This window comes from Ursus arctos, unplaced genomic scaffold (genome assembly GCF_023065955.2).
Source record: "Ursus arctos isolate Adak ecotype North America unplaced genomic scaffold, UrsArc2.0 scaffold_7, whole genome shotgun sequence".
Lineage (NCBI taxonomy): Eukaryota > Metazoa > Chordata > Mammalia > Carnivora > Ursidae > Ursus > Ursus arctos.
Window position 1 is genome coordinate 26,205,014 of NW_026623089.1, and position 27,294 is coordinate 26,232,307.

Consider the following 27,294-nt stretch of genomic DNA (forward strand, 5'->3'; position numbering starts at 1 on the left):
CTTTAGTTGAATGAAAATAAATTCTATAAATTGTTTGAAGTTTGATGGCACAGTTATTTGGGGTTCCCAGTATACCACTGCTCTGCAGCATGCTGATTGGGATGTACTTTTAGAAGCATTAAGAGGTTAAGACTTGATCCTGTGGAATTCATGACTGTATTGGACAAGCAAGACATAGAGCCACAAGAAGTTAACTGTGGTACGTTCAGTCCAGGGGTTCACATAAGAGGGAGAGGACTGTTTGCAGGACTTAGGAAAGTAGAGGCATAAGCTGGATCTTGATTAGAATGGGCGAATTTGACTAGTGCCCAGAAGAGGGGAAACAGGCATTTGTCAGGGACAAGGTAGGCTGGTGCTGGCAATTTAGGAGAAGGTATGGAAGTAAGAATGAATGTAGACGAGATGGGCTTGGCTGGAGTTCGCTTGCATGGTGTGGGACCACCGGAGGTGAAGTTGGATGAACAAAGTGAGGCCTTGCAAGGGACAGGTGGGTCTGCTCCCTCACCTTGTACATGGTCCTGTCATCACTAGAGAGAACAGTCTCACTTCACCCTGGCTGTTTCCCTGTTTCCTGACCAGAAGGGTAAGCAATTTAACACAACATAATGATTTGTCATTGATTAAAAAAAATCTTTTTTTTTTTTTTAAAGATTTTATTTATTTATTCGACAGAGATAGAGACAGCCAGCGAGAGAGGGAACACAAGCAGGGGGAGTGGGAGAGGAAGAAGCAGGCTCACAGCAGAGGAGCCTGACGTGGGGCTCGATCCCAGAACTCCGGGATCACGCCCTGAGCCGAAGGCAGACGCTTAACCGCTGTGCCACCCAGGCGCCCCTGATTAAAAAAAATCTTAATTGAGTAGCCTGGGTGGCTCAGTCAGTTGAGTGTCCGACTCTTTGATTTCGGCTCAGGTCATGGGATCTCAGGGTTGTGGGATTGAGCCCCGTGTCAGGCTCTGTCTTGGGTGTGGAGCCTGCTTAGGATTCTCTCTCTCCCTCTCTTCCTTCTCCCTTGTGCTTGTTCTCTCCCTTTCGATCTCAAATAAATAAATATATCAATAAGAATTTTTAAAAATCTTAATTATGGACCTCTGCTGCTGAGGCCATTGGAGGGTTTAGTCTGATGCAAGTGTAAATGAAGAGTTAGAAGTTTCCTGTTACGGGCTGTTTAAATACTTGTACACTGCCAGCTGCACCACCACCCTTGCCTGAGTCTTTTAACCTGGGTGTTAGCGTTTTATTTATTTATTTATTTATTTATCTATCTATTTATTTATTTATTTATATTTTAATTTTACTCATTTTTTTTATTATGTTATGTTAGTCACCATACAGTACTTCATTAGTTTTTGATGTATGGGTGTTAGCATTTTGAAGAGACGCCTCAGGAGTTCTGGCCATCGACTAACTGCCTCCTCCCCAGCTGGGAGCTGTTGGCAAGACTGTAACTAGTGACGTTTGTACCACCAAAGACTCTATTTTGTGGTTTAAGAAGAATAAAATTGACTACATTAAAAAAAAATACTTGTACATGAAAGCCAAATTCTTAGTATTGGTAGAAGGTAGGGTAGGTACAGGCCATACAAGGGAAAATCTTTCTGGAAAGCGAGATCAAATAAATCCAGAGACAGTGTTAAAATTCCAAGCCCTGAGCATCATTTTGCATAGCCCTGTCTCCCCTCCTCAGCCGAGAGCACCCTGAGATGGCCTTGTTCTCCATTTGTGGACAAATCTCCTCCTTTGCCGAATTCCCAAATCAGCAGGGAGTTATGCTTATGGAAGTCATGCCATTCATGCACGGAGGCAGCATCCACAGCATCAAGGGGAACTGAACTGCAAGATGGGGCAGGGAGGGAAACTGAGTTGTGATCCGGGAGTTTACTGATCTTAGAGACCATGCAAGTTTAAGACCTCTCTAAGATACCCTCACTTCCTGCTCCTTCACCCCAGGCCATTTTTATTCAGACTAAGTTTATTTATTTGCTTTGAGTTTGGGGGGTAAGGGAGGAGAAGTGAAATGGAAGGGGAATCTAGATAACTGCCTAGATTAATTTGTCCCTCTGGACTCAATTTTTGCCAAGATTTTAAGGGGCCCAATAGCTTACCATGGGTGCATGTTGTGTTGTTTTTGTTTAAAATAGGTCTTGTGCCCAGGAATGCAGTCAAACTGTAATGGTGACTAAGTGCCGGAAAGCTGAGAGGGAGGGGGCCCAAGTGGAAAATGAGCCTCAGGCAAGAGAAGGCGGGCTGGGAAAATGGAAGTTCCACCAGGCCCACGGGCTGGTTAGAGATTCCTCCCTGCATTAACAGCCCTGTGAGAGGTTTATTTACAGGGCACTAATCATTTTGGGGGGGGAGCACCCCCTCTTTACACCAGCAGGTGTATTGGAGAAACAGCTAACCAGAGAGCATTTCAGAGATGGGAACAAGGGTCCTTACTGAATCCCAAGGAGCACCTGCTCCTGTCTTCTTAGGCACGTCTGCTGCCTTGTTCTACCAACCTCTTTGGACTGTGACAAGTCCCACAGCGGGGATGGGTACCTGTTTTCCAAGAAAGATTGTTTTATTTCTTCTGATTTTTCAGTTGCTGAGGCTAATAAGAATATACATCTGATTTCGCCACCAGCTAGGGAATCTAACCATCAAAGAAGATGGAGTGGACAAAAGGGATGAAAAAGCTGAGTTGTTAAGCTGCTTTTAACAAAGTGCTACTATTTCTCAAGTCAAAGCCAAAGGGAGTGGCTTAACAAAGTCGAAATTTGATTTTAAGGGCCGGAGCCAGGTGTTGAGAGGATGGAGTTGGTTGTGGGAGAGGACGCCTGCACCTGCTGTTTGGTAGCAGCTTTTAAAGTTCAACTTGGCAAGTTTCTTGCTGCCGTGATCAGGCCCTTAGGGCAGTGCTTTGACCCTTAGTAAAGTGTCAGCAAATGGCAGTTAAGTGATCAGAGAGATGAGAGAAGTGTTGTCCTTAACCCAGTTCAGGAAATATATTGATTCTTTCCCCCTTGCTTCCTTCCTGCTGTGATCCAGAATATTCAATTTTTGTTTTCACCTCCACCTCTTAACTTGGACCTAACTCCAGAGGAAAGGTGAGCTATGGAGGATGTCTTCTTTTATACCTGGGAGGGATTTGCGGATAAGATTTGACAGGGAATCTCATCTTTCTCTTTAAGAGTTCAGTTCTTTGGTGCATCCTGTTAACTGTCTTTTGCTGCGCTTAGTTCTCCCTCCATCTGGTAGTGAAGCTTGCTCTCTAGCAGTGTGAAACCGGGGACCGTATTCACGCAGTGGACAAATTCAGGAATATATTTTAGCTTTAATGTGTGTATACCCAGATCCTTATCATTCAGCCTGAAAGAGGACTACTGTTTGACATTAGAGTAATGTTTAATAATTGTAATTAAATTAGAAGGAAAATAAATGGTTATTGGATTAGCTTCAGGGACGACACCATTAATCAATATTAACTACTACCTGTGTTTATATTTGTGTAAAAAGAATGACCCTTTTTTGTACTTACACAGTACTTTGTTTTAGTTGTCATTTTAAAGCCACGGTTATGAGAAATATTATCGTCATTTCTTGGGGGAAGATATTGACCATTAGAGAAGCCAGGTAACCAGAATTTTTTAATTAGTAAGAGGTAGAACTGGGATTCAGATCCCAGTTTCCTAAGTGTGCATTCTGAGCTTTTCCCACAACTACATTGAGCTACTATTTAATTTAAGGTAAATTGACAGACTTATCTATCAACAATTATGTGAGAGAGATAGGCATAAATATGTAAGATCTATAAACTCACTTCCTAGGCACCATCTATTTACCTCTTCTGACGTGTTTACAGAGACATAATTTTATTTTATTTTATTTTATTTTATTTTATTTTATTTTATTTTTAAGATTTTATTTATTTATTCGACAGAGATAGAGACAGCCAGCGAGAGAGGGAACACAGGCAGGGGGCAGGCAGGGGGAGTGGGAGAGGAAGAAGCAGGCTCATAGCGGAGGAGCCTGATGTGGGACTCGATCCCAGAACGCCGGGATCACGCCCTGAGCCGAAGGCAGACGCTTAACCGCTGTGCCACCCAGGTGCCCCCAGAGACATAATTTTATGTAGCATCTCTTCACCTCTACCTTTATAAATCTGATTTCATTTTAAAATTACCATTGCTTGCTGTGGTCATTTCCAAAGTGTTTGGCAGTTCCCACATTTGTCATTTCTAGCGGCAGTATATTCCATTGCATGAGTATACTGTTCTCCCCCACAGACAAACATTTGGGCTATTTCCAGGTTTTAGCTCAGATATATAGCTGCAACTATAAATATCTTTGTAAAAAAATATAGTTTTCTTTTGAATTATTTCTTTGTGATTTAGTGCCAAAAATGGGAATGCTGGGTCAGAAGCTGTCATTTAACAATTCTCCTCGACAGAATTCCTTCCTGAAAGGCTGTACCGGTGTGCTACCTGCAATATATAACCAAACCCAATCGTTCTATCAAACAAAGCCAGTTTCTGTTTTTCTACCTAATAATAGATGTGAGGTGGCACTTATTAATAGTGGTTTTAATATGCATGTCTATATTAATGTTGTGAGATGTTTCCCCAGTGTTTCATAATGTGGACACCGTTTGACTGTTCTTATCTGCTGTTGGTTATGGATGACAGGGTATTGGAGACAGGGTGTTATTCTGGTAGATTCTATCAGTCCCTTAAAAGTTTTAGAGATAAAACTTGTACCTATAGTATTGGTAATTTTCCACTGTTGTTTACTCTGTTTTCATTTTAATCTCTTTTTTCTTCTGTGCAGCATTTAAAATTTAAACACTTTAAAATCTTCTAGTTAAAAAAATATTTTAAATTCACTTTCATTTTGAGGGGATTTATTATATTGGGTTATGAGATATAATCTAAATCAGTTTTTTCTCCATTGATACCCAATTTTGTTACCAGCATTATTATTTTAATGAGTATTTTCCTCTTCACCAAAATATTACAGTGTAGAAAAATTGGAAAATACATAAAAAGACAAAATAAAAACAAAGTTGGCTGTCCACAGTTAACTATTTTTTTTTATTTTTAATTGTTCATTTTATAAATATAGTGTCAGACCTAGTGCATTGGTCTGACCATTCCTTCATTGTCCCATAGCATCTCCAATAAGTGAGGGGGGATGGGACCCAGGTAACTATTTTAGAGTATTTACTTCCCATGTTCTTTTTAGCCATGTATATTCCTCTTCCCACCCTTCTTTTTCATAAACTTGGGAGCATGCTATGTAAACCCAACAACACTAATGAAGTAGTGATTTCTTTCCTTACTTTAAAATTTTACTTGGTTTGTTATATATTAAGTTCATGTCCGTTTGCATCATTTCTGGCTTTCTCTTTTTAAATTGAATTATCAGCCAGTTTGCTTATTGCTTGTTTCCAAGGTCTTCTAATTGGATAAAATACAGGAAGTATAATTGCACTATAAACAAATACTTATTGATACTTACTATGCATAGATGTTGGATAAATGAAAAACAGTTCCTGGCACAGCATAAACACCATATTAAATTTAAATAAATTATCTTCGGAATTATAATCCAGAGAGATTAAAACATTCTATGTAATTTTTAAAATAGTATTCAGTTGGGTTAACTAAACTCTACTATGTTGAAAGATTTTTCATAGTAAGATTTAAAATAAAAATGTATTTTGGGGGTGCCTGGCTGACTAAGTCAGTAGAGCATGTGATCCTTGAACTCAGGGTCGTGAGTTCAAGCCCCTCATTGGGTGTGGAGCCTACCAAAAAAAAAAAAATCTATTTTGGGTTGATTTTCTTCTAGCCAGAAAATTATAATAAGGAATCCCTTCCTGAACATTCACTCTCTTTAAAGTGTTTCAAAAGTTTGATATGAAGTCATGGATATGTAAAAATTTTTTCAGTGTCCACATGGATAAAATGCAATAAAAGTAATAATAAATTGGAACAAAATTGACAATACAGATTATATAAAGAGCCTTTACACACTCACAAGAAAAAGACCAAAGTCATCATAGGAACAGGGATAAAGGATATGAACAAGCATTTCCCAGAAGAAATGCTAATTGCTTTCAAACATATAACCAGATACTCAGTCTTATCCATAATTAGAAAAAAATACTGTACACATTTAAACAACAGGAAAGAAACTTTTTAAAAAAGATTTTTATTGATTTATTTGAGAGAGAGAGAGTGTGAGTGGAGGGAAGGGCAGAGGAAGAGAATCTTCAAGCAGACTGCCCACTGAGCGCAGAGCCTGATGCAGGGCTCTATCCCACGACCCATGAGATCATGACCTGAGCCAAAATCAAGAGTTGGGTGTTCAACTGACTGAGCCGCCGAGGTGCCCCAGGAACATTTTTTTTTTTTTTACTTCTTAGAATGGCAGAGATAAAAAAGAAAATTTTAAAAGTGTCATGATCATGAAAAATAAGGAAAGACTAAGAAACTGCTATAGACCAGAAGAAACTAAGAAGACATGAAAACTAAGTTCAATGTGGTGAGCTAGATGGGATCCTGGGACAGGAAAAGACATTAGTGGAGAAATTGGTGAGCTAATACAGAGTGGAGTTTAGTTAGTAGTAATGTACCAATGTTAATCTCTTAAGCTTTGACAAATAAATGTACCATGGTTATGTAAGATGTTAACAGTAGGGGAAGACAAGTGAAGGACACATGAGAACTCTGTACAATCTTTGCAGTTTTTCTGGAAATCTAAAATTATTCTAAAATTTTAAAAATGTTTATTTTTTAAAAGACAAGATAATAAAAGATATCCAGAAATAAACACCCTAATATGGTATTAGAACTGTAAGTTGGTATAACCTCTTTTGGATGACAATTTGACAGTATCTATCAAAGTAAAAACCTCACAATTTCCTTTGGCCCATTCAATACCATTTCTAATAATTTTTTCTCCAGATAGATTCTCACATCTAAATGAGATGCAAAGATATTTATTGGAGAAGCATTTATAATAACTAAAGTCTGGAAATCTTTAAAATGTCAATCAGTATGTGATTGAGTAAATGATGATAGGGTTCCACAGCAGAATTCTACGCAGCTATTAAAGAGAATGAGATGGATCCCAGTGTATTGATATGGAATGGTTCCTAAGGTACAGTGTTCAGTGAAGAAAGCAATGAATAGAATAGTATACTGTTTTTTTAATTAAAAACTGGGAATATGTATAAATACACACTAATATATATGCATCTATGGTATATATCAGTATATAGAGACTATATATGTAGTCACTTTTGCATGGCTAACTTTTCATACTAACAGTTTTTTTTTTACCCTGTACATATATCATTTTATTTATTAATCAAAAATAATTAGTCTATACAAATAAACAAATGAGGTCAGGAGGTGTAGAGTATTATTTATCTAGAAACGGAATAAGTATCTTTTGGCCTGCCAAAACCATCCTTTTTTTTTTTTTTTTAAGAGAGGGAGAGAGAGAAGGGGGAGAAGGAGAGAGAAAATCCCAAGCAGGCTCTGCGCCCAGGAGGCTTGATTTCAGGACCCTGAGATCATGATCTGAGCCCAAATCAAGAGTTGGATGCTTAACTGATTGAGCCATCTAGGTACCCCCAAAAGCATCCTTTCTAACCTGTATCTGTTGTAATCTTGAAAGCAGGACTTGATTGCTGCCTTTTAGCAAAGGGTAGTTAGTAAATATGAAGGTATAGCAGAGACTGGAAGAAATGCATGTCTCTCTCTTCTTTTCTCAGTAGACATGGTAGTTACCACTCTCTGTTCCAAGTAGTGTACTCTTATTGTCCAATGAAGCAGGCCAAAGAAACACAGGGGAGCTATGGGGCCTAAAATGAAGTTTTCAAATTCTTGCCCAGAATTTCAAAATTCTGTCCAAAGGTGCATTTTCAGAGGGGCTTTGAGCTCTTCTCCCTATCTACCACTCCAACCAGTCACAAACTATGCCATTCCTGTTGCTGGTGTGCTCCCTTCTCTCTTACTGCTCTGACTTTCCTAACCCATAAAGTACTATTGACACTCTCAACATTTTCTTTTTTTTTTTTTTTAAAGATTTTATTTATTTATTCGACAGAGATAGAGACAGCCAGCGAGAGAGGGAACACAAGCAGGGGGAGTGGGAGAGGAAGAAGCAGGCTCATAGCGGAGGAGCCTGATGTGGGGCTCGATCCCAGAACGCCGGGATCACGCCCTGAGCCGAAGGCAGACGCTTAACCGCTGTGCCACCCAGGCGCCCCTCAACATTTTCTTAAATGAAAAATTTTTCCAAAATGGCTGTACCATTTTGCTTTCCCATCAAGATTGTAGCAGAGTTCCTTACTGGCCTTGAAAAAATATATAAAAATGTATAGGTTCATATACATATGTATACAATTGTATACATACAATTACATGTATAAAATTACAAATATACATACGTAAATGCATGTATAATATATACATATATGTATACATACGATTATACATATGTATTTATAATTTCTTCATATTTTCTGGATATAAGCCATTTGTCAAATATACATTTTGTGAACATTTCCCCCCAGACTGTGGTGTGTATATTAATTTTGGTGAGCAAAAATTTAAAATTTTGATGTCTCATTTATTAGACTTTTCTTTTATGCTGTTGCTTTCTGTGTCTTAAGAGACCTTTGCTTAGCCCCCAAGTTGCAGAGGTATTTTGATATATTTTCTTCTATCAGCTTGATAGTTTTAGATGTTATGTTTAAATTTATTTTGAATTAATTTTTCTGTTTGGTATGCGGTAGGAGTCAGAGTGCATGTTTTTCCTTAGAGATAGCCAGTGGTTCCAGCTCTCTGTTATCCTTTCTCCACTAGATTGCTTTGGCATTGCTATAGACTCTGTACTGGGCAGGCTGTTCTCCTTGGCTTTCTTGGTTATTCTAGGGTGGAGAGAGAAAGTTATTCCTTTCTTGTGTCCTAACCCCATCATTTACATCTAGACGTATTCTAGATACTCCTGAGTTCTGACTCATAAGCCTATGGAATTTTCTCTGGTTGGCAATAAGTTGTCGTGACTGGGTTATCTGTTCTGTCTGAACACAGGATGGCCAGTGTTCCGGTGAAGGAACGGGTGAAGGTGTCTCAGAACTGGAGGTTGGGGCGCTGCCGAGAGGGGATTCTGCTGAAGTGGAGATGCAGGTAAAGTAGCCTCTTGACTCTTTGAAAGCTACCTGCGACAGCAAAGCATGCTGGGAAGTAAAAGATCTTAGCTAGAGTGTAAATGTGCCTTTCTTGAGTGGTGTGACACTGGTGATCCTTTAAACATCACAGAGGGGGCATTGGAGAGACACTTTTTTTTTTTTACATTTGTAAAAATTACCAAAAAATGTACTTTATTTTAACAGATTCCACATTTTTATGATTATAAAAATAACACAGGTTTATTGTAGAGATTTGAAAAAATAGAAAAGTTTAAAGAAGAAAATAAGACTTCTGTATAATGCTCCCACTCAGAGGTAACCTCTATTAATGTACCTCATCAAAAGAAATGAAGCCAGCATTTCAACCCATCTTGTTTTACAGTTATTTTTCTTTAAATTTACTCTCTGGAGTTATGCCTTCACTTCCTTCACTCCATTAGCCCTCTGCCCAGCTTTATTAAGAAGGCAAAATAGGATCTAAAAGCTTGGCTGTAGATGTTATAAGAGGTAGAGCTCAGAACTGCGAGGAAATTTAGGCAGTGGCTTTGGACTGCTAATGCCACAAATTTTATGCTTCAGTGGTGCTACGTTATTTCATGGTTATCATTTGACTCCCTGCCAAAAAAGTGCTCCTTGTTGATTGGTTGGAATGGATAGGAACATCATGGTTCCTCATTCCAGGCTGACCTGTACAGACAGGCTTCTTCATCTGAGGACCCCTTCTCTCTTGCTAGTGTTCAGTTTCTGCTGCTTTCATGGGTGGTGGTTGCTGTAAATTATGCAGGGGTCCTGGTGGTGGTGATGGTAAAGAAACTATTAGGGAGAAAGACCGATTTTTATGGTAAAAAACTTTACCCTGTGCTTCCTGCTTTTGCCTTTTAATACCAGAAAGTAGAGTTTATTTCTGTCAAGGTTTTGTCCCTGACGTCCTTTTGGGGATGGTTTTCAAAGCAGTTTGGCAAATAAACACACAAAGCAGTTACCAGGCTGCCCCGGGATTCTCCACTGTTCACCTGGCATGAACCTGGTTTCTTGTCCTAGGCAAATGGCTGTTTACCAGATGGCTCTAAACACATGCATTCCAACCTCTTCTGCTTGCTCCCCACTTGAGTGTGCCACAAACCTGTGCAAGGGGATGTTGAAGAGGGAAGTTCGTAATGAGTGAGAATGTAGGCATCTATACACACTCTACACATGTTCTGTATAATATATGCACACACTTGTAAAAACCTCCTGAGCAGAAACTCAGCTACTACAAAGTCCAAGCTGCATTTAATGGCCCGTCAAGTCAATTTGCAGAACTTTTCCACATTCCCATGACGCTTGTATTAAGGAGTCTGGGGAAGAAACACAGCCCAGTTTGCTCAGACAGGCTTGGCAGTGGGAGATGGTGTCTCTGTAACTGTGGATGAATCAGCTGTCCCTATGCTTTGCTTGGGATCTGGTAGCTCCAGAACTCCTACATAGAGTAGGACAGGCTGCTGGGATGTCTACCTTGGGAAAGGGGCCTAGTTCCCACCAGAGAGCCTGGGGTCTGGCAGAGTCTGCTTGCCTTTTTTCTTTTCTTTTCTTTCCTTTTTTCTTTCCTTTTCTTTTTCTCTTTTCTCCTTTTCTTTTCTCTCTTCTCTTCTTTTTTCTCTTCTCTTTTTCTTTCTTTTTTCCTTCCTCCCTCCCTCCCTCCCTTCCTTCCTACCTCCCTCCCCCTCTCACTCTCCCTCCCCCTCTTCCTTTCTTTTTCTTTCCTTTTTTAAAAAAGATTTTATTTATTTATGTGTGTGAGAGAGAAAGAGAGAGACAGATAGAGCCCAGGGGGAGGAGCAGAGGGAGAGGGGCAAGCAGACTCCATGCTGAGTGGAGCCTGTTGCTGGGCTTGATCTCAAGACCCTGAGATTGTGACCTGAGTTGAAATCAAGAGTTGGTCACTTAACTGACTGAGCCATGCAGGTGCCCCTGGCAGAGCCTTCTTTCTTAAGGCTCATTCCATGCTGTGGGACTGGCCTGTGGCTTCTAACCTTTTTTCCTCCTGCCAGACTATAGAGGGAATCTTTAACTATTTGTGGATTTCTCTTATCAGCTGTCTAGGAGAGCTGACTATTTCCCTGGAGCCCCCAAACTGTAGTGGACTGCTGCGGGGCTGTGTTTTCCCATTGCCCCTCTTACATTCTAATACAGAAATGCAGACATCCCCTGTGAGGATCTAGATAGCTAACCAGTACATTAGCATCCTTTCCTGAATGGCCTTATTCCTTTCACTTATAAATGGCCCCTTTGCTGTAGTGGGATAAGGGAATGGGGCTTCTTGGGGCTCACTCTTCTCTTTTTTCCATCTGCTCTATTGGGGGAAGACGTTAAGAAGTATGTGTGGGAGTCTTGGAACCTCGAAACTTATCACTTAACACTTCAAATCAGGGAGGATGCAGAATGAAAGAAAATCACTTCATCTGGGTGGAAGGTTCCTTTTTTAACCCTCTCTGCTCCCCAGTCATTGAATTCGCTGAGCTCTGCCTACCCCCAAGAAGTCTGCGCTGCCGGTAATTTGAGTCGTAAGCATTCTCCAATTAAGAGTGATATTTAATTGGTCTTTTAGTTCTGACTTTCTTTTAGAAAGTCCAAAGAAGATTAGGTTACCACAAAGCTCAGTCTCTATGGTTGTCTAAGGGTGACCTAAGGGTAGGTAATTTTATAGGAGGGGGGAGGGTAAAGGCTTAGCTGTGCAGGTTGTACTCGCTAAGTTGGGGATCAATCAGCCTCTCCAAAGATTGGAGTCGAGTTTTCATGCTGTATCTTGATGATCCTTAAATTGTGTTTTACATCTCTGCAGTCAGATGCCCTGGATGCAGCTAGAAGGTGATTCTCTGTACATATCCCAGGCTAATTTCATCCTGGCCTATCAGTTCCGCCCAGATGGTGCCAGCTTGAACCGTCGGCCCCTGGGAGTCTTTGCTGGGCATGATGAGGATGTTTGCCACTTCGTGCTGGCCAACTCGCATATTATCAGTGCAGGAGGGTAAGTGCTGCAGGCTTCTCCTTCTACTTCTTCCTTAGCATTCTTCAGGGAACTTCTGCTTGCCTCTGACTTTTCTCTCTCAACTCCAAAGGGATGAAGAGGGAGATCATAAGAAGAGGGAGTGGTTTTTTTTTTTTCCCCATTTGAAGCAGAGATATTTACCAAAGGCACTTAATAGGGTTAGCTGGAGAAGGAAAACAGGAAGAGCCTTTAATGAAAAGTGAAGCTGGTTTTGATACTCTTATGGGGGAAATTTGTTTTGTCTCTCAGCTCTTTTCAGCCCCAAGTGTACTGAAGAAGTAGAGGTATCTCAAAGCTTAGCTCCCTGTTGAGCTGAATTGTCTAAAACAGCAAATTTGGACATCACTGGAGACTCAGGCTGCTTCTGTAGACTTGTTCTCTTCCGACAGAGAGAATAATTGGCTTTTGGGCTCCCTGTTTCTCTCCTAGAGATGGGAAGATTGGCGTTCATAAGATTCATAGCACCTTCACTGTCAAGTACTCGGCTCATGAACAGGAGGTGAACTGTGTGGATTGCAGAGGGGGCATCATTGTGAGTGGCTCCAGGGACAGGACGGCCAAGGTGAGTGGTCTCGCCCTTATGTACGGCTATTCCCTCCTGTCTATAGGGAGTGGGGTGGGAGAGGGTGGATAGGGCCTTGAGTCTTGGGATTGGCTGAGGGCATTGGGTGGGGGCAGGGGGGGAACGACACGATAAAGGACTCACTTATGTGCCTTTGGCATGCAGTTCGCCATGCCAGGCTATGTCCCTGCCAGCTGGCCTGAGAAAGGAGCGGACAGTGGCCGGGAAGCTTGCCACTCACTTGAAATGTGGCGTGAACTCAAAAACAGAGGGCCTGGCCAGCTTTTCCTCCCTGTGCTGAATTTCCTCAAGTTTGTGGGCTGAGTTCTGACCCCAATATTTTATTTTAAAATCTCCCTCCTTTTGCTCACTCTCTGTTTAGGGAGGTTAATTTTTCACCACCTTGTTTATAAGCAATCAGGCTGATAATTAAAATGTGTTTTTACTGCTTCTCTGGAGAGTGATGTGGTCAGCAAGCAGGAGAAAGAGGAGGAGAAAAAGGCGTTGTGGTGCGTCATTGCCAAACTGCCTGGTCTACGGTCAGTCATCTGCCAATGCAGAGCAGAGTGAGGCTGATAAGTAGTGTGACCCCTGCTTTAGGGACTCTGCTCATCTGCGTTTGAGTCAAACAGGCCTCCACCCATGAGACAGAGAAGAGCATCTTTCTCCATCCCCGTGTCCAGCAGCCCTGGGCAGGGCCCCCACACACCTGGTCCCACAGGGCTGCTTGGGAAATTTGCTGACAATTCTGTCGAGGTGCAGGAGGCCTGGTAGTATCTTACTTGCCTGTTTCCCGGCATCTGGAGACTCCATAGTGCCAGCAGGAGCAAAATGCCTGTTCGTGTCAGCAAATGCGCCTCTAAGACACATAGGGAGGGTCTCCGGAAAGGGAAGTTGCAATTTTTACTCATTAACTTTTCTGACTCCATGTACTCTCTGGTGAGTACTCCATATAAAAACGCCACCAATTTATATAAAAAGAAGGGCTACATATGTTCCTTTCTACTTATGGAAGTTTCTCCTCTCTTTGCTCTTTTCTTCCTAACACTTTGTATTCTGTCAGAGACATGCACACCAGCACAGGAAGCCTGAGAAAAATCCAGAAAATCTTTGGACCCAACTTGGAAACTGAATTTTCTATTGCCTGTTTCCATTTCCCCTACCCAATACTTACTTTAGGTTTCTGATTAGTCACTGTCATTGTACCATTCCTTGCAAAGAGACTGGCCCTAACTTGCTGTACTCCTCAGAAATCAATTTGCATGAAATTGATTTGCAATTGCAGAAATCTTCATGGCATGTGTGACCTAAAAATATTCCCATCTCCTTCTGGCATCTTCCTGTCATGACTTCAAGTCTCCCCCGGCCCCTCCTTTTAAGTAACATCTCTTTTTTCTATCCTTTTCTCTGTGGTCTGGCACCCAGAGCAGTATAAAACTAAGCTTTATGACCAAGGGTAGCAATTCAGGGGGATGGACTGCTTGTAGTCAAAGGATAGTAATCCCAATATTTGGGATATTGGGTTAATTTCATGTTTTAAGTACTTAGTCCTTTTGGTGAATTCAGTTTTTTTTAAGCATTAAACTAGGTACTTTCTAATTCCAAAATTGTCACCACAGTTCATCCTGTTCCCTTTGAGGATTTCTTTTAAGTCAGTGACAGAATTCCCCCCCCACCGCCCCGGTTCTTCAACTCCAGAAAGCTGACCTGCTGTTTTGGGGCTCCCCAGTGACCTCCAGGCGAGCTCATCTTAGCAGATTACTGGATGCTGCTCCTGCTCCCTCTCCGTCGCTGTCTTTGCCTCTAGCTGCCTTCATCTTCCTGACCTGTTTCCACATTACCTACTGCTAGTCTTTTATAACCAGCTCTCCATTTCTTTTGGTGGCTTCTGCAATCCCATAGCTACTAATACACCCCAGCCTACAAGAGAACTTAGTCATGTTTGCCTGTAAACATCTATAGCCTGTTTGTTGGGCCTTCCCCCAAATACATACTGTGTTTTAGGAAAGAAATTTGTTTTATTGAGGTGAAAGGATCTAAAACATTTTCTTTGTAAGACTTCTGAGTTAGGGGACTGCTCAGGGAGCCTTCCCCACCCCCACCCCCGCCACTTTCAAACTTACCATAACTTAGTTTGGATTCCCCCTCTGGGCTTTAGTGAGGCCAGCTCCATCCTGAGATGTGATAGGCATGTAGGAATGTTCTCAGTGGGCCTGGGCTGGTCCTGACCATTCTTTCATTCTTTCCTCTAGTTCTCTATTCTTCCATTCATTCTTAAAAGTATCTACTGTATGCAAGGCGTAGCGTACAAGGCACTGGGACTCTTCAAAGGTGAGGAAGAAACAGCCTCTCTTCTTGAGGCGAGCTGAGACATGCCTGCAGTGGCTCTGAAGCTGATCGGAAGTGGCCAGGACTGTGAAGTGTAAGACTCTAGGGAAAGGGCCAGAAAGTTCAGAGGGTGGAGAGATCACATCTGGCTTGAAAGGGGAGGCTTTATGAAGGAAGGAACATTTGAACTTGTTTTTTTCTTCTTTGAGTTATTTTTCAGTGCAGAGGTTTGCTTGTTTATATACAAGTAAACAGAAATGATGTTAAGCACTTTACAATTGTTCATTTTATAACGTTTTCTATTATTATTATGTATTATTTGTAAGTGTCATCTTTAATGGCTTAATAAGACCCACCATTATTGAATGCTGAGCACCTGCCAGATGCTGGTTTACCGTGTTCGGTGCTTTACGCAGTTCTTGACTTTTCTGCAGCCCTCAAAAGATAGGTATTATTTCCCATTGTACATATGAAGAAACTGAGGCTAAGAAGTCCTGACACATCCCTAAGATCAGAGATAATAAGTAACAACTGGGTTCAGACCCACATGTGTCTGATTCCAAAGCCCACGCCTGCTCTTCCTGCAACTGTGGACTGCTGGGAATATTTTTACCATATTGGTTTCTCTTCACTTTAGAATTACTATCTTTGAGTAGAGTCTCAGCAATAGAATTACTGGGTGTGAGGCTTTGGTTGTTTTAAGGGTCTTGATACATATTGTCAACTGCTTTTTGAAAGGACTATATAAATGTCCAAGTTATATGTTTTCCAGGGATGGATTTGTTTTGGATCTGACCACTGAGGGTGAAGGTGTGATCAGCATATTGTTGTCAACTCCCCTCCCTCAGGCGTCATGACACTTTGGTTTCTGGTGGATGGTGAGCCACTCCTGGAGACCAGGAACCTTGTCCTGTGGTTTGCACAATGTCGGAATCCGCCAGCCCCTTCCATGCGGGGCACTGGTGAGTTCAGGACTGGAGCTGGCCCTATAGATTTTACAATCAGAGGCCTTAGTGTCTCCTCACCTTCCGACTTGCCTCCTAGGGAGTTGGCATCTGAGAAAAGGCAAACCTCTCTTCCATGCTGGGAATGCCTGAAAGAAGACATTAGAAGTGCATCTGTTACAGGCTAAGTGGCCTGACTGTAGACCCAGAAGAATAAGCCAGAATCATGGCACTCCAGGAAAGTTGGGGTATTTACCTCTGTTTTCTGCCCCTCCTTGTTCAGGATCTTCTTGTTAAGTTTATTTTCTTTTCCCTATGTTGGAAGGAACTCACACCCTCCTCCCCCTGTCATGCATACACAAAATCTTAAAACACTTTCTCCTTTTATAGGAAAGACATGTCATGTGACCCTAAGAAGGCAAGACCACCCCCACTCCGTCACCTGCCCCTTAAAACTCAAGGAATGTCTCCTGAAAGTTCTTCCATCTAAGGTCCTGACTGGCTTTTGTGTGTTCCCCTTAGAGCACTGCGGAAACCTTGAGAGGTCAGCGATCCATCTGACAGCCTCAGGATCCCTCCTTGGCCGCTGTCTGGGACAACCCTGTACATTCGAGGCTTCCTTTCTGTTTGGTTAGAGGCTTATTTCCCCGAGTGTGTCATCTGGGGTTGGGTGAAGTGGGGGGGCCTTGTGCTTAATGGGAGATTTCTAAATGCACTGGCCGCTGAGGGCTCCCTGAGTGTTGATTAGAGCTAAGCCCGGAGTGGCTGCTAATGTACATTCCTGACTGATAGGGACCAGATAACGTGCTCCAAGCAATATTTTTAACCTGTAGGAGATATGGAAGCTTAAAAGAGTTAAGCTTTTCTGCTACTTTCGGTGACACTAGGTGCTAAATTCCCTGCTGACATGAATAGCACTGGATCCTGGGCATTATCAACAAACAAACAACAACACACCACCTTCGTGCTTTGAAGCCTCTCTTCTTCCATTCTTTCCTTTCCTTGTGGCTTTCTTTTTACTCCTCTCTCTTAATTCTGCTCTAATTCTGTCTTTGTTCCCCCATCCTGGGTCTTGATTCCTCCTCCCTACCTCCCAAAGGAAAATCTGGGTCATAGATAGGGAAAAGGAAAACCCACAAATACAAGGAGGTTACTAAGAGAGGTGGGTCCCACCTGCTCTCCCTGCTGAGTCAAGTCTCAGCTGAAGAACGTGGAGCCTCTGATTCCCTGGTATAGAATTGGGTGGTGCAGAAGGGCTCTCAGGTGGACGTTAAGGAGGGCGGTTCGGGCTGGGAGGTAGGTGAGCCGGGGGCTGGGGAGGCTCGTCTGCTCATTCTCTGGACTCGGCATATGCAGGACAGAAAGGAGTCTCCGTTCCCCTCCCGCTGTCTCCGGGACACTCACCTCACACCCCAGTCCCAGGCAGTGCCAATGAGAGCGTCTCCTCTCCTGTTTCCAGGTATGGCCTTTGGCCTCGGGTCGGCTGGGGCAGTGCTTACACACCATCCAGACTGAAGACCGAGTTTGGTCCATCGCTATCAGCCCAGTACTCGGGTAAGGGAGACATTTTGGGGTACGGTTTTGTCCTGTATAATAATGCTTTTATTTTCTGAGGTTGGGTGGGCTAGGAAATCTTGTATATTCTAGGTTGCTTTGAGCCTATCTTCTGGAGATTTTGAAAATCCTCCAGAGGCTTGAGGTCTGTGGCTCACTTCATATATGTGTGCAGTGGAGACAACATTCCAGGGGTTAGTTTCCTAGGCACCTACCCCAGAAATGTGAAGGGAAAGATACCATTAAAATGTAACTGAGTCCAGCTATTACAAGAGTGCCCCTTCTGGAGCATATGCCCTCTGGGGTTGCTTCCAAAGCGGAGGCCTGTTAGCACCCCTGGGAAGTTACTGCACCAGCCAGTCTGCTTTCACAACCTACACCTGGTTTATTCCCTTTGGAAAATGTCTTCTGGAGTATCCCTTACAGAGTTGAGTCCTCAGGAGAGGCATGGGGCCCATCTCCAATTGGGCCCTCATCCAAAGACAGGAATGTGGGGTAGAGAGTTAATTGTAGCAGAAGTGCCAAATTTTTGATGGTGGCTTTGCTTTATCCTTTGGCCTGTTTTTCTCTAGCTCTACATGTAAACGAGTGAGCTTTGCATCCTGACTTCTGCTTTCTAGGCTTTCTTGAACCAAGGCAGAGCCGGCCTCTCTCCTCACCAGCAGGATACGTAGACTCTCTCCTGCACCTGCTCTTGTCAGAGTGTTTGTTTTTCTAGGGTCTTCCTTCACTTCCTTCATCCCTCACTCCTCACCTAAGTGATCAATGGGAAAGCTCTAGGTCTGTCACCCTCCAACACGGGGTTTAAGTCTGTCAGTAGTTTTACGAGAGAGTTGATTCCCCCCCCCAACTCAGCCACCCTCAGCCTCCCTCTCCTCACCCCATGGAGCTTGCACCTCTCCTCCTGCCCCCTTCTACAACTCCCTTTCAATTTTTTTTCTTTCTAAAGAATTAGAGCCGATTAGCCACGTCATTAATTCTTCAATTTGACGGCTGATATAGCAGGACCCGAAACACATTGCTGACCCCAGAGAATGGAGACCCCGTTCCTTAGCATATTGACGATGGGAGAAGTTAATTAAAATTCCACAGAGCGGAGGTGTCGGCTAACCTATAAACCTGTCGCTGTTCAGAACAAATCATTCTAGCAATCCTAGGAAAGAGGGAAGGAAAGACCAGCGGGGAGTAGAGAGGCCTAAGTGTGTGGGAGCGGTTGGTGGAGAACAGAGCCATGGGGTATGGTCCCCTCCGCAGTGTTTTTCCTCTGCTGCCCCTTTTAAAGCCAGTTGGCCAGGCTTGGAGGTCTGTGGGCTGGATATGTGTAAGGATTGAAGGAAGGCAGAACAGCCTGTGGGAGGTGATAGGTGGGCTGGTGGCTGTCCTATGGACTTCTGCTGGCTTCAGGAGACTAGGGTGGACTGGGGTGGGGCTGGTGGTAGAGGGAAGCTCTTGGCCAGCTTCAACTAGCACCTCATTCCTTGGTCCTCTACTCCACCTCTCTGGAATGTGTTAGGCTACCCCATAACAATAGAGCATGACAACTGTTGAGGATAGTTTCAGTAAAAGAGGTTGAGGTCAGAGTCTGTCTCGTCATTAAGAAGCATTTTAGAACACAGTAAACTGGGTTTTCTTTTGGCCACAACTTGCAGACTGGCTTTGAGGAAGACCTAGCTTTTTGACAGTACCAGTACTAGTCTACAGTGACCTCGATACATGTATATTAGTCATTTGTCCTGTGCCAGACCCTTTGCTGAGTCCTTGACGTGCCTCACCTTTGGTGAAAACCTGGGTCTTTTGTTCTCTTATTCTCCTTCAGAGTTTCCTTGTCCTCTTGGTGTTCTTCTTGGCCCTAAGATGACGCTTTCCCTCACTGTTGACTGGCTCTTCAGCTCCTAAACCACAGTTATTTGAGATGACTTTTTCCCCAGCTCGACAGATGGTGTTGTGGACTCTTTGAAAATAGTTTGCACTGGGGATCTTGGCTTTACTAGATGGCTGGGGCGGATGCTGCTGTTCTTTCTCCCCCATTTTCTCTTACCCTAAAGCGTCCTGGGCTAGGGCTGTTTCATCCCATTATAAGATCCATTTCTTTTCCCCATGTCCATGAATTTGAACCTTTCAGTGAACGCTTCTGTTTTCCCAATCTGGGGAGACCCTGCCTCCTGGCCTTGGGGTCTGTTCTGAAAGACTGGGGTTCTGCTTTGCCACCACTGGCAGGTGGCCTCAGGTGAGTCATTCCCTTCTCTGAGCCTGTTTCCTCATTTATTCAATGTGGATACTGTTTCCTTTATAGACCTCACTAGATGATTGTGAAGATGACCTGAAATAATAAGAAAATACTCCAGAGCTAGAGGGCCTATCTAACCCAGAATCTCTCCTCTCCGGGATGGCATTTGTTCAGAGGCTTTAGTTGCTCTGCTGTCTCCAGCTTACCTGGGGGCTTCTCCCAGCTCTCCTGGAGCTACACTGCTCGTCTGCAGTCTTCTTGAGGTGGGGGACCCTCGGCAGGAATCTCTTTCCTTTCCCCCCCGCTCTGGTGTTCCTGCCCGCGATGGCTGTCTTCTGTTCCTGTGTCTGTCACCTTCCCTGTTGAGTACGGTCATCGGTGTGCATGTGGTCACTACCAGCATGTGACTATGAACCCCTCACAAAGAATGTGAGGGGAGGTGGGCAGCAGCTACCCTCTGGAGCAGGTATTCCTGGGCGACCCGATAACATCCCAGTCTCTCACTGCTCCCTCATCCCTTTAGGAGGGTCCTGAATGGTTAGGAGACCTGCCACATCCCTTTTCTCAATTAATCTTTTTTCTACTGGAAACAGTTTGTTAGAGCTATGCATCGTATTTATCTCTGATGCTGGGGCTTTCCTGCCTTCTTTGCTTAGGTGTGTGCTTAGACACTTGTAGCAGGAAACATGAAACCTCAACCCTCAGGCTTTATTTGAGGTGCTCATGACTGGGAGAAAGCTGGTATTCTGTCCTGTGTCCAAATGTCACCTTTCCTTCCTCCCGTGCCCTTGAGTTCCTAATTGGTAAACAGCTGAGGAGGGTGATATTTAATACCAGATATGTGCTTAGAGCTGTGTTTGGGTGCTTGAAACCACAGAAGGAAAGCCAGTAGTCTCCACAGGAGGGTGGCAGACAAGGACCTTTTTCTCTACTTCTTGTGTGCCCTCCTGCCCGTCTTCTTGCTCTGACACCAGTGATCCTGTTTTTAAGATTCCTGACTTACTGGTGAAGCCATCCTTCTGGAGAGGAGACCCAGCCTGGAGCTGTTTGATGAGGGAAAGGAGGACAGGCTGAGATGGGAGAGAGAGGAACTGTGGGAGGCTCACCTGGGGCATAAGGGCGTGTCTCCAGGTGTGCTTTGTAGCTCACATACAACCTTCCGAGGTCACGTTGGATTCTGAGCACTTTTCCATGAGTAACACAGACAAGCAGAATTTTAAAAATATGTGATAAGTTTTATTGCCATTTAAAAACTATTTCCAGCTGAATAAGTTTAACATATTCAAGAGTGAGGAAATAAAGAACTGCTAAAGACTCCTTCCTTCCCTCTGACTTTCCATCTCTTCCTTCTCCCCCCCCCCCCGCCCCCAACGTATTGACCGAACCCTTGATAGATGGCAGCTCCTGTGAGGATTTTACTCCGTGGTAGAGTAAGATGGGCTTGTAACTGTAATGGCTGCCAGGTGATACTAAGTGCCTGAAATTCAGCCCTCTCTGGCTTGAGGGGAAGGGGGTGCCGCCACTACCACACCCTCCCAGCAGAGGGAGAAAGTGAGGCTCAGGGAAGACTGATGCAGAGCTTACGTGGCATGGGGCAGAAGAGGTGGCTGTTCGTGCTCAGGTCTGTAGCCTAGGGCTGAGTCCTGTGGTGCTGAGGGATGACCACAAGGCAGGCCCCAGGTCATTGCTATGTCTTCATCCACCAGCATGTTGGGCAGTAGCTGTGGCCTGTGAAAGACTCTTGGGGCCTGAGGAACATTCTCTCTTCCTAGAGGCCCGAGTTGAGGTGAAGGGGTGGGGGAGGGCACTACATCTTTGAGGCCTAGCCTCACTCAGGCGGCTGTGAATGCTTACCCCATCACAGGAGTGTGAATTCTTGTCGATCTTTGGTTTGCAAGGGTGTGGGGTGGGGGGGGCAGTCCAGCCAGCTGTGGGGCCCTGGGGGGGGGGATGAAATAAATCCCAAGACCCACTTGCCCTGTTGGCCTGCTAGGGGAAGAGTGAGGAGCCCACAGCTCCTCCTTCCTCTGCAGACACCATATTTACTGCCCACCAAGAATGGGAGGTGCTGAGCAGACTCCTTTCCCCATCTCCGAACAACTTTTGCTATCCTGTGAGTGAGTGTGGTCAGGAAGGCTTCCCAGGACACTTGGGTTTTAATCCCTTCTCTCTTGTTTCTGTCATTAGAGAAATATATGAGTGGTATAGGTGTAGAAAATTGACTTAGCTGTGTTATTAAATATACAATATAATTTTCTGTAACTTTGCTCACTGTGGTGGCCTGTTTGTTTTTTGGGGGAATAGTCCAAGTCTGCATGAAATGTACCAATTCAAATTTGTAAAGTGAGTTGTGGCCTCTGGGGGGTTTTGGTGGAGGAGCTGCCCCTGCTTGCTTCATTTCTCCCAGAGGTGAGGGAGAGTCTGGAAGGAAAGCAATCACTGTGTACTGTTTGGGGAGGGGGCAGGTTTCTGGGGAGAGCAGGGTGTTTGTCCCAGTGGCTCCAGGGTTTACTGTGTGTTGTGTGTGTGGTAAACGCATATTCACCAGCCTGTTGAAATACACTTTTCTTTAGAGAAAGGTAATTGCATCTGGAGTTTTCTCTGACAGAGAGGTTTGAAAGATTGGAAAAAAGAGACAGCCAACTTTCAGTTTGGATTCTTTTGGTTCCCAGTGGCTCAGCGATCCTGTGGCCCTGGACTTCATAACTCTGAGCTTTTAGAGGAAAATGAGTCAAAAGTCAAGGTTGTGCCTCTGAGTTTTGCTCTTTCTGGTTGGTGATGGGGAGCTGGGCTGTTAAAAGGAGCCCTAACCTCGATAACCTGAGGAGAGAGTCTGAGGCTGACTTGGTCATGCTTTACATTGTGGCTTGGCCTGTGGCCAACTCGGTCTCTCTCCTGCCTTGGGGCCAGGGCAGAGGGAAGCTTCCTCTGGGGCCCATCTAGGGAAGGGAGACCTTCCCTAAGCAAGGAGTGTCTCGGTGTCCTCCTTTGCCAGGCTATGGAGCAGACAGGAGGGAGCCTCCTGCGGGTGGTGGTCCTGGGTGAGAGAGTCAGAGGCGCAAAGACACCGTGGAAGGGCCAGGGGCAGGCATGGCGGGAAGAGGGGGCATGACACCTGGAGAAAGAAGGAAGAAGCTCTGGGTAATGCTAGGTGGGCCTCCTGGTCCAGCCTGAAATGACTGTAAATTGGAAAAGGATCAGTGTAGGGGTATGACTGAAACGGAGTCTGGTCCTGCCGAATCAAAGTGCAGTGCCCGCCACCAGAGTTCACCGCCTGTGCTAATCCAGGTCTCTCTGGCGGGTGCAAGTGTATCCGTCAATAGCAAAGATGAGATGCCACAGGGGTGGGTTTCACTTCCTCAAGACCCTGGATTTTCGCCACTGCCCAGGGCAGGATGGGCACAGGGAGGCTCATGTGCTAAGCTGCTGGCCTCAGACCAGCAACCCGACCAGCCCCGGCTGGCCCAGAACCCATTTGTGGGAGCCACTTCTTCCCTGGCCAGCAAGGTTGGCTCAGTTGTCAAGAGCGGACTTAAATAAAACACCACAAATAGAGGCAGAAGCCACTGCAGAAGATAGGTACTGCACATGCAGAGTTGTGCCCTGAGACCCTGCCTCTCCTGACAGGGAGACATGGCCATCTCTCAGTCTCTGTCGCATTCTTTCTCTCTCCATCTCCAAGGCTGTCTGTCTCCCCCCTCCTTCCCCCCGCCCCGTCTCAATACGATACTTAAGCATTGTTACATGCTAGACCCTGGGGAAGACCCTGGGGGAGCCACCGTAAACTGGACAGCGTCGTGTGACAGGGACCAAACAGGTAATATGGTGTGTTGAGTTCCCAACGGGGGGAATAGCGCACTGGAGGGAGCGGCCTGCCTCCTGCTCTCTCTCTCCTGCTGCTCCTCCTGGCTCTAGTCCCTGCCTGCACGGGCGGGGTTTCTTCTCTCCTCTCACAAGGAAGAGAGCACGTCCTTTTCCTGCCGGAGCTGCCCCTACCTTTTCTGGGTTGTGTGCGCAGTGTGCCTGTGTTTGTCTGCCTTTGATCACTGTTCTGCCAACACATAATTTAGCAATCCACATCCCCAGGTGGAAACATGGAGTTAATGTTAAAATTAGTTGGTGGGTTTATACACACACACACACACACTCTCTCTCTCTCTCTCTCTCTCTCTCTCTCTTTCTCTTTAAACTTCAGTGGGTGATGAGGCAGGGAGGCGGGAGGGCGAAGGGGAGCCATAAATCCTGGGCCTGGTGTAGCTGTTCTCTGAGCAGCCGGGAAGCCTCTGATGTCTCCACAGCACTTTCATTAACATTTAAATTAAGGGTTTGTTTTCCAGTCTGTTTTATAGGCAGGGACCTTTCATGGCCTGTCACACGCGCGCACACACACACACACACCCCGCAAGTGTGTAATTGTAGCCACTGCTCTGTCCTCACTGGGTTGCAGCCAGAGTTCAAAGGGAATTCCTGGAGCTGGAGCTCTGGAGGTACAAGGTGTAACAGTCAGGATGTGGGTGTTCCCTCTGACACAAAGGTGCTGTGTAGGAGCTCTTTCTCCTCGTGTCCTACCTGTGCTTTGCTCTTTCAAGGGACACACAGACACACACTCCAGTCTGAGTCTGACCGCTTCCCACCCTTCCTTCCCTGGGGCCTCGGGCATGAGGGACAGGGAGCATCCGTGAGTGCCCGCTCCTTGTAGCACAAGTGAGGGCCTGGGACAGATGGTTCTGAGATACAGATCTTCATGCTTATCTTCCTCCTTTTGATTTTTTTTTTTTTTTGAGCTTCAAGAATACTTCCTCCTACTCTCCTCAGAGAAACAACAATATGAAAGAGATTGCCATCTGAGAAGAATTTATAATAAGGCCCTTTGGTCCTTAAAAGTGTGTTCTAGTATTGACACGTGTACACACACCATATGTAGTTGCTCGCTCTGAGCGTGCACACGTCTGAAGTAGCTTACTGATCTAGGAGCTCATTTGAGACCTGTTCTCTGAGGTTCTGGCATTCAGAGGACACTCTTCTGTGCCCTCACAGGGAGAATTGTTTCTAAGCTTCCTTTCATAAGGCGTATCTGGCAGCATTTGGGGGTGTTTTGAAAAGCCATCCCTGCTCTGTCTCTGTCCTCCCCATCAGCATCCTGTTGATGTGTAGATGACAAGAATGTGTCCCAAACACCCCAGAGCCTCTCGTTAGTTCATAACCTCAGGGCTGAGTTCACCCACTGCTGGTCTCCAGCTAGAGTTCCCCTCCGGACAGTGAAGAGGGGAGCATTGGCGCCTTTTTCTCTTCCTGTCCAGGGGCTGAGAATTTTCTTTCTCTCAGAGCCCTGACTTTACTGCTCGAGTTGCCATATCCTTCCTTCCTCCTTTCTCCACGAACCTGCTCAAACCATCTGTGACTTATCTGCAGGATTCAAGGTGGCTGAGTGTCCTGCCCTCCTGCTCCAGGTAGCCTAGTCAACAGGTGGACACCCTCATGGCCCGGAGTCCTGCCTGAGAGGAGTGCGGGAGGAGCTGGGGCGACCCCGTGCAGGTGCTGCTGGGCTCGGATTGCAGCCTGGTGTCCAGGCCCTGCCTGGTGGTGATTAATCTGGGACACGGGCCGGCAGAGGCCCAGCCAGGGCAGCTTTGGTCCCTCACTGTGAAGACCTTTGGCTCGGACACTGAACTGATCTCTGTAGCCTGCTTCGGCTTGAGTTTGATCTGTCAAGGCTAAAAAGGAACCTGATGGTGGGGCGGAAACTTCTAGCCCTGTCTGACTTACGGCACTGATCCGTTCCAGTGGCTCTGTCATGATAATACTCGTATATTTAAGAAGATTTCCCCACCTGTTCGCTGTAACACTCAAATCAGTCAAAAGAGGCGTCTTCATGAAATATCTGTGCTTTTAGTTTCTTGGGCCAATGGAGCTCACATTTGCAAGTAGATTGGGGGGTAGGGTAGGGTTTGTACTGGGCCCAAGTGAATAAGGCAATGCTTAGATGTGGCTGGATCAGTAGCATAATGTATGTTTGTGCATTGAGGGGTGATGTCAGGGGTGGAAGGATCCCCCCATCCTCCTGCTGCAAGTAGGTGGCTCTCGGGCCATTTGGGACAGATTTTGGTACTTCAGTTTGGAGTCAAGTCTTAAGTTCCTTGTTTGCATTTCAAACCAAGTTTTTTGAAAAGGTGTCCCTGTTTCCCCCACCACCTTTCCATTTACCGGAGTCCTGGTCCCTGGGCTCTCCAGCTGGCAGTCCACAGTGTCTGAGTTCAGGGCAGTCACACATGGCCCTGCTTGGTCATGTTCTTAAAACCCAAGCAGGACTTCTGCTGCCCATGACTGTTTCTGGATGTGAGTGAGTTCCATTATTATAGTAGTTCCATTTGGGAGATTAGGAGCTGGGGACCTAAGAGCTGAGACAGGAAAAAGAATAGACCCCATCGTATACAGCGGCAGTGGAATATGTTGATGCTACTGATATGGGGAACTGTCTGTAAAGATGCTCAGAAAGTCTGTGTTGACTCTGAATTTTGCTGTGCTGACTAGAGCTTCTACATAGGATGATGGTAAAGGATGCTTTATCCCTCAGCAAGCTGACCACTGTGTTCTCTTCCTTCAGACCGATACTAGATGAACCCTGGCTGTGTGACTTGGACATCTGCTAATCCTTGTGCCTCTCTAGCAGTTTCTTGAATAGGACTCTTTCGAAGGTTCCAGATTTTAACCTTTATGGGGAGGGGTTTTATTTCCTGTCTTGTGTGAGTTGTCTGCCTGTGTGCTACAGATAAAACCCCTCTGCCTCTGGAGTACCCTACCGAGCTGACTACCCAAGACCTTACCCCCTTTCCCCCTTGTTCTTGCTCCTTTCTCTGGCTAGGGCATTTTCAGAGGGGGTAGTTTGTGACCTGGTCTGTAGTACCCTGTCCAGTTGGCTTGGCTCAGACAGAAGGTGCTGGCAAGATAGGGAAGAGTGGAGAAAGGAGGAGGGAGGAGGGGTATGTGCATGCAGAAGCCATGGTAATTGCAAAAGGAATATTAGTCCAAGAGCTGCTGGCCCAGGAAATTGCTTTCTGCAGAAGCTTTCCTTTTTCATAGTTTGCAATGCAGATTTGAAACACGAATGGTACACAAAAAAGTAAGGGAGGGGGCAGATGGAGTGCCAGTTGGGATGTGATAACCTCCAAAATCTTGAGCAGGGTCCTAATTTGCAAAAGAGAATTTTAAGTCGTGGGAGAGAAACATTTAGGAGATTAAAATAATTATAAATTGTATTTTGCTGTGGCCCTCCACCCTCATGTGCACACCTATATCTTTTCCTTGTTGTGTTCAGACTTGTCTCTGGCCCTGCTCAGCTTACACTGTTGTCCACCTCTGCTTCTTCCTACAGCAAAGCCATAATCCAACTTCTAGAACAATGGTCATGGTGCTCATGGTATAGTATTTGATCCTCACAGCAGATTGGAAACAGTGGCCCCATCTA

General features: G+C 45.0%; 1 protein-coding gene across 1 annotated transcript in view; it reads left to right on the forward strand.

The window, feature by feature from the left end:
- Positions 1-27,294, forward strand: part of FBXW4 (F-box and WD repeat domain containing 4) — a 79,650-nt gene that overhangs the window by 9,720 nt on the left and 42,636 nt on the right. The window contains exons 2-5 of the mRNA XM_026493931.4: positions 9,089-9,184; positions 12,008-12,193; positions 12,644-12,776; positions 17,508-17,602. Of these exons, the coding sequence (XP_026349716.2) occupies positions 9,089-9,184; positions 12,008-12,193; positions 12,644-12,776; positions 17,508-17,602 (510 nt within the window). The remainder of the gene's footprint in view (positions 1-9,088; positions 9,185-12,007; positions 12,194-12,643; positions 12,777-17,507; positions 17,603-27,294) is intronic.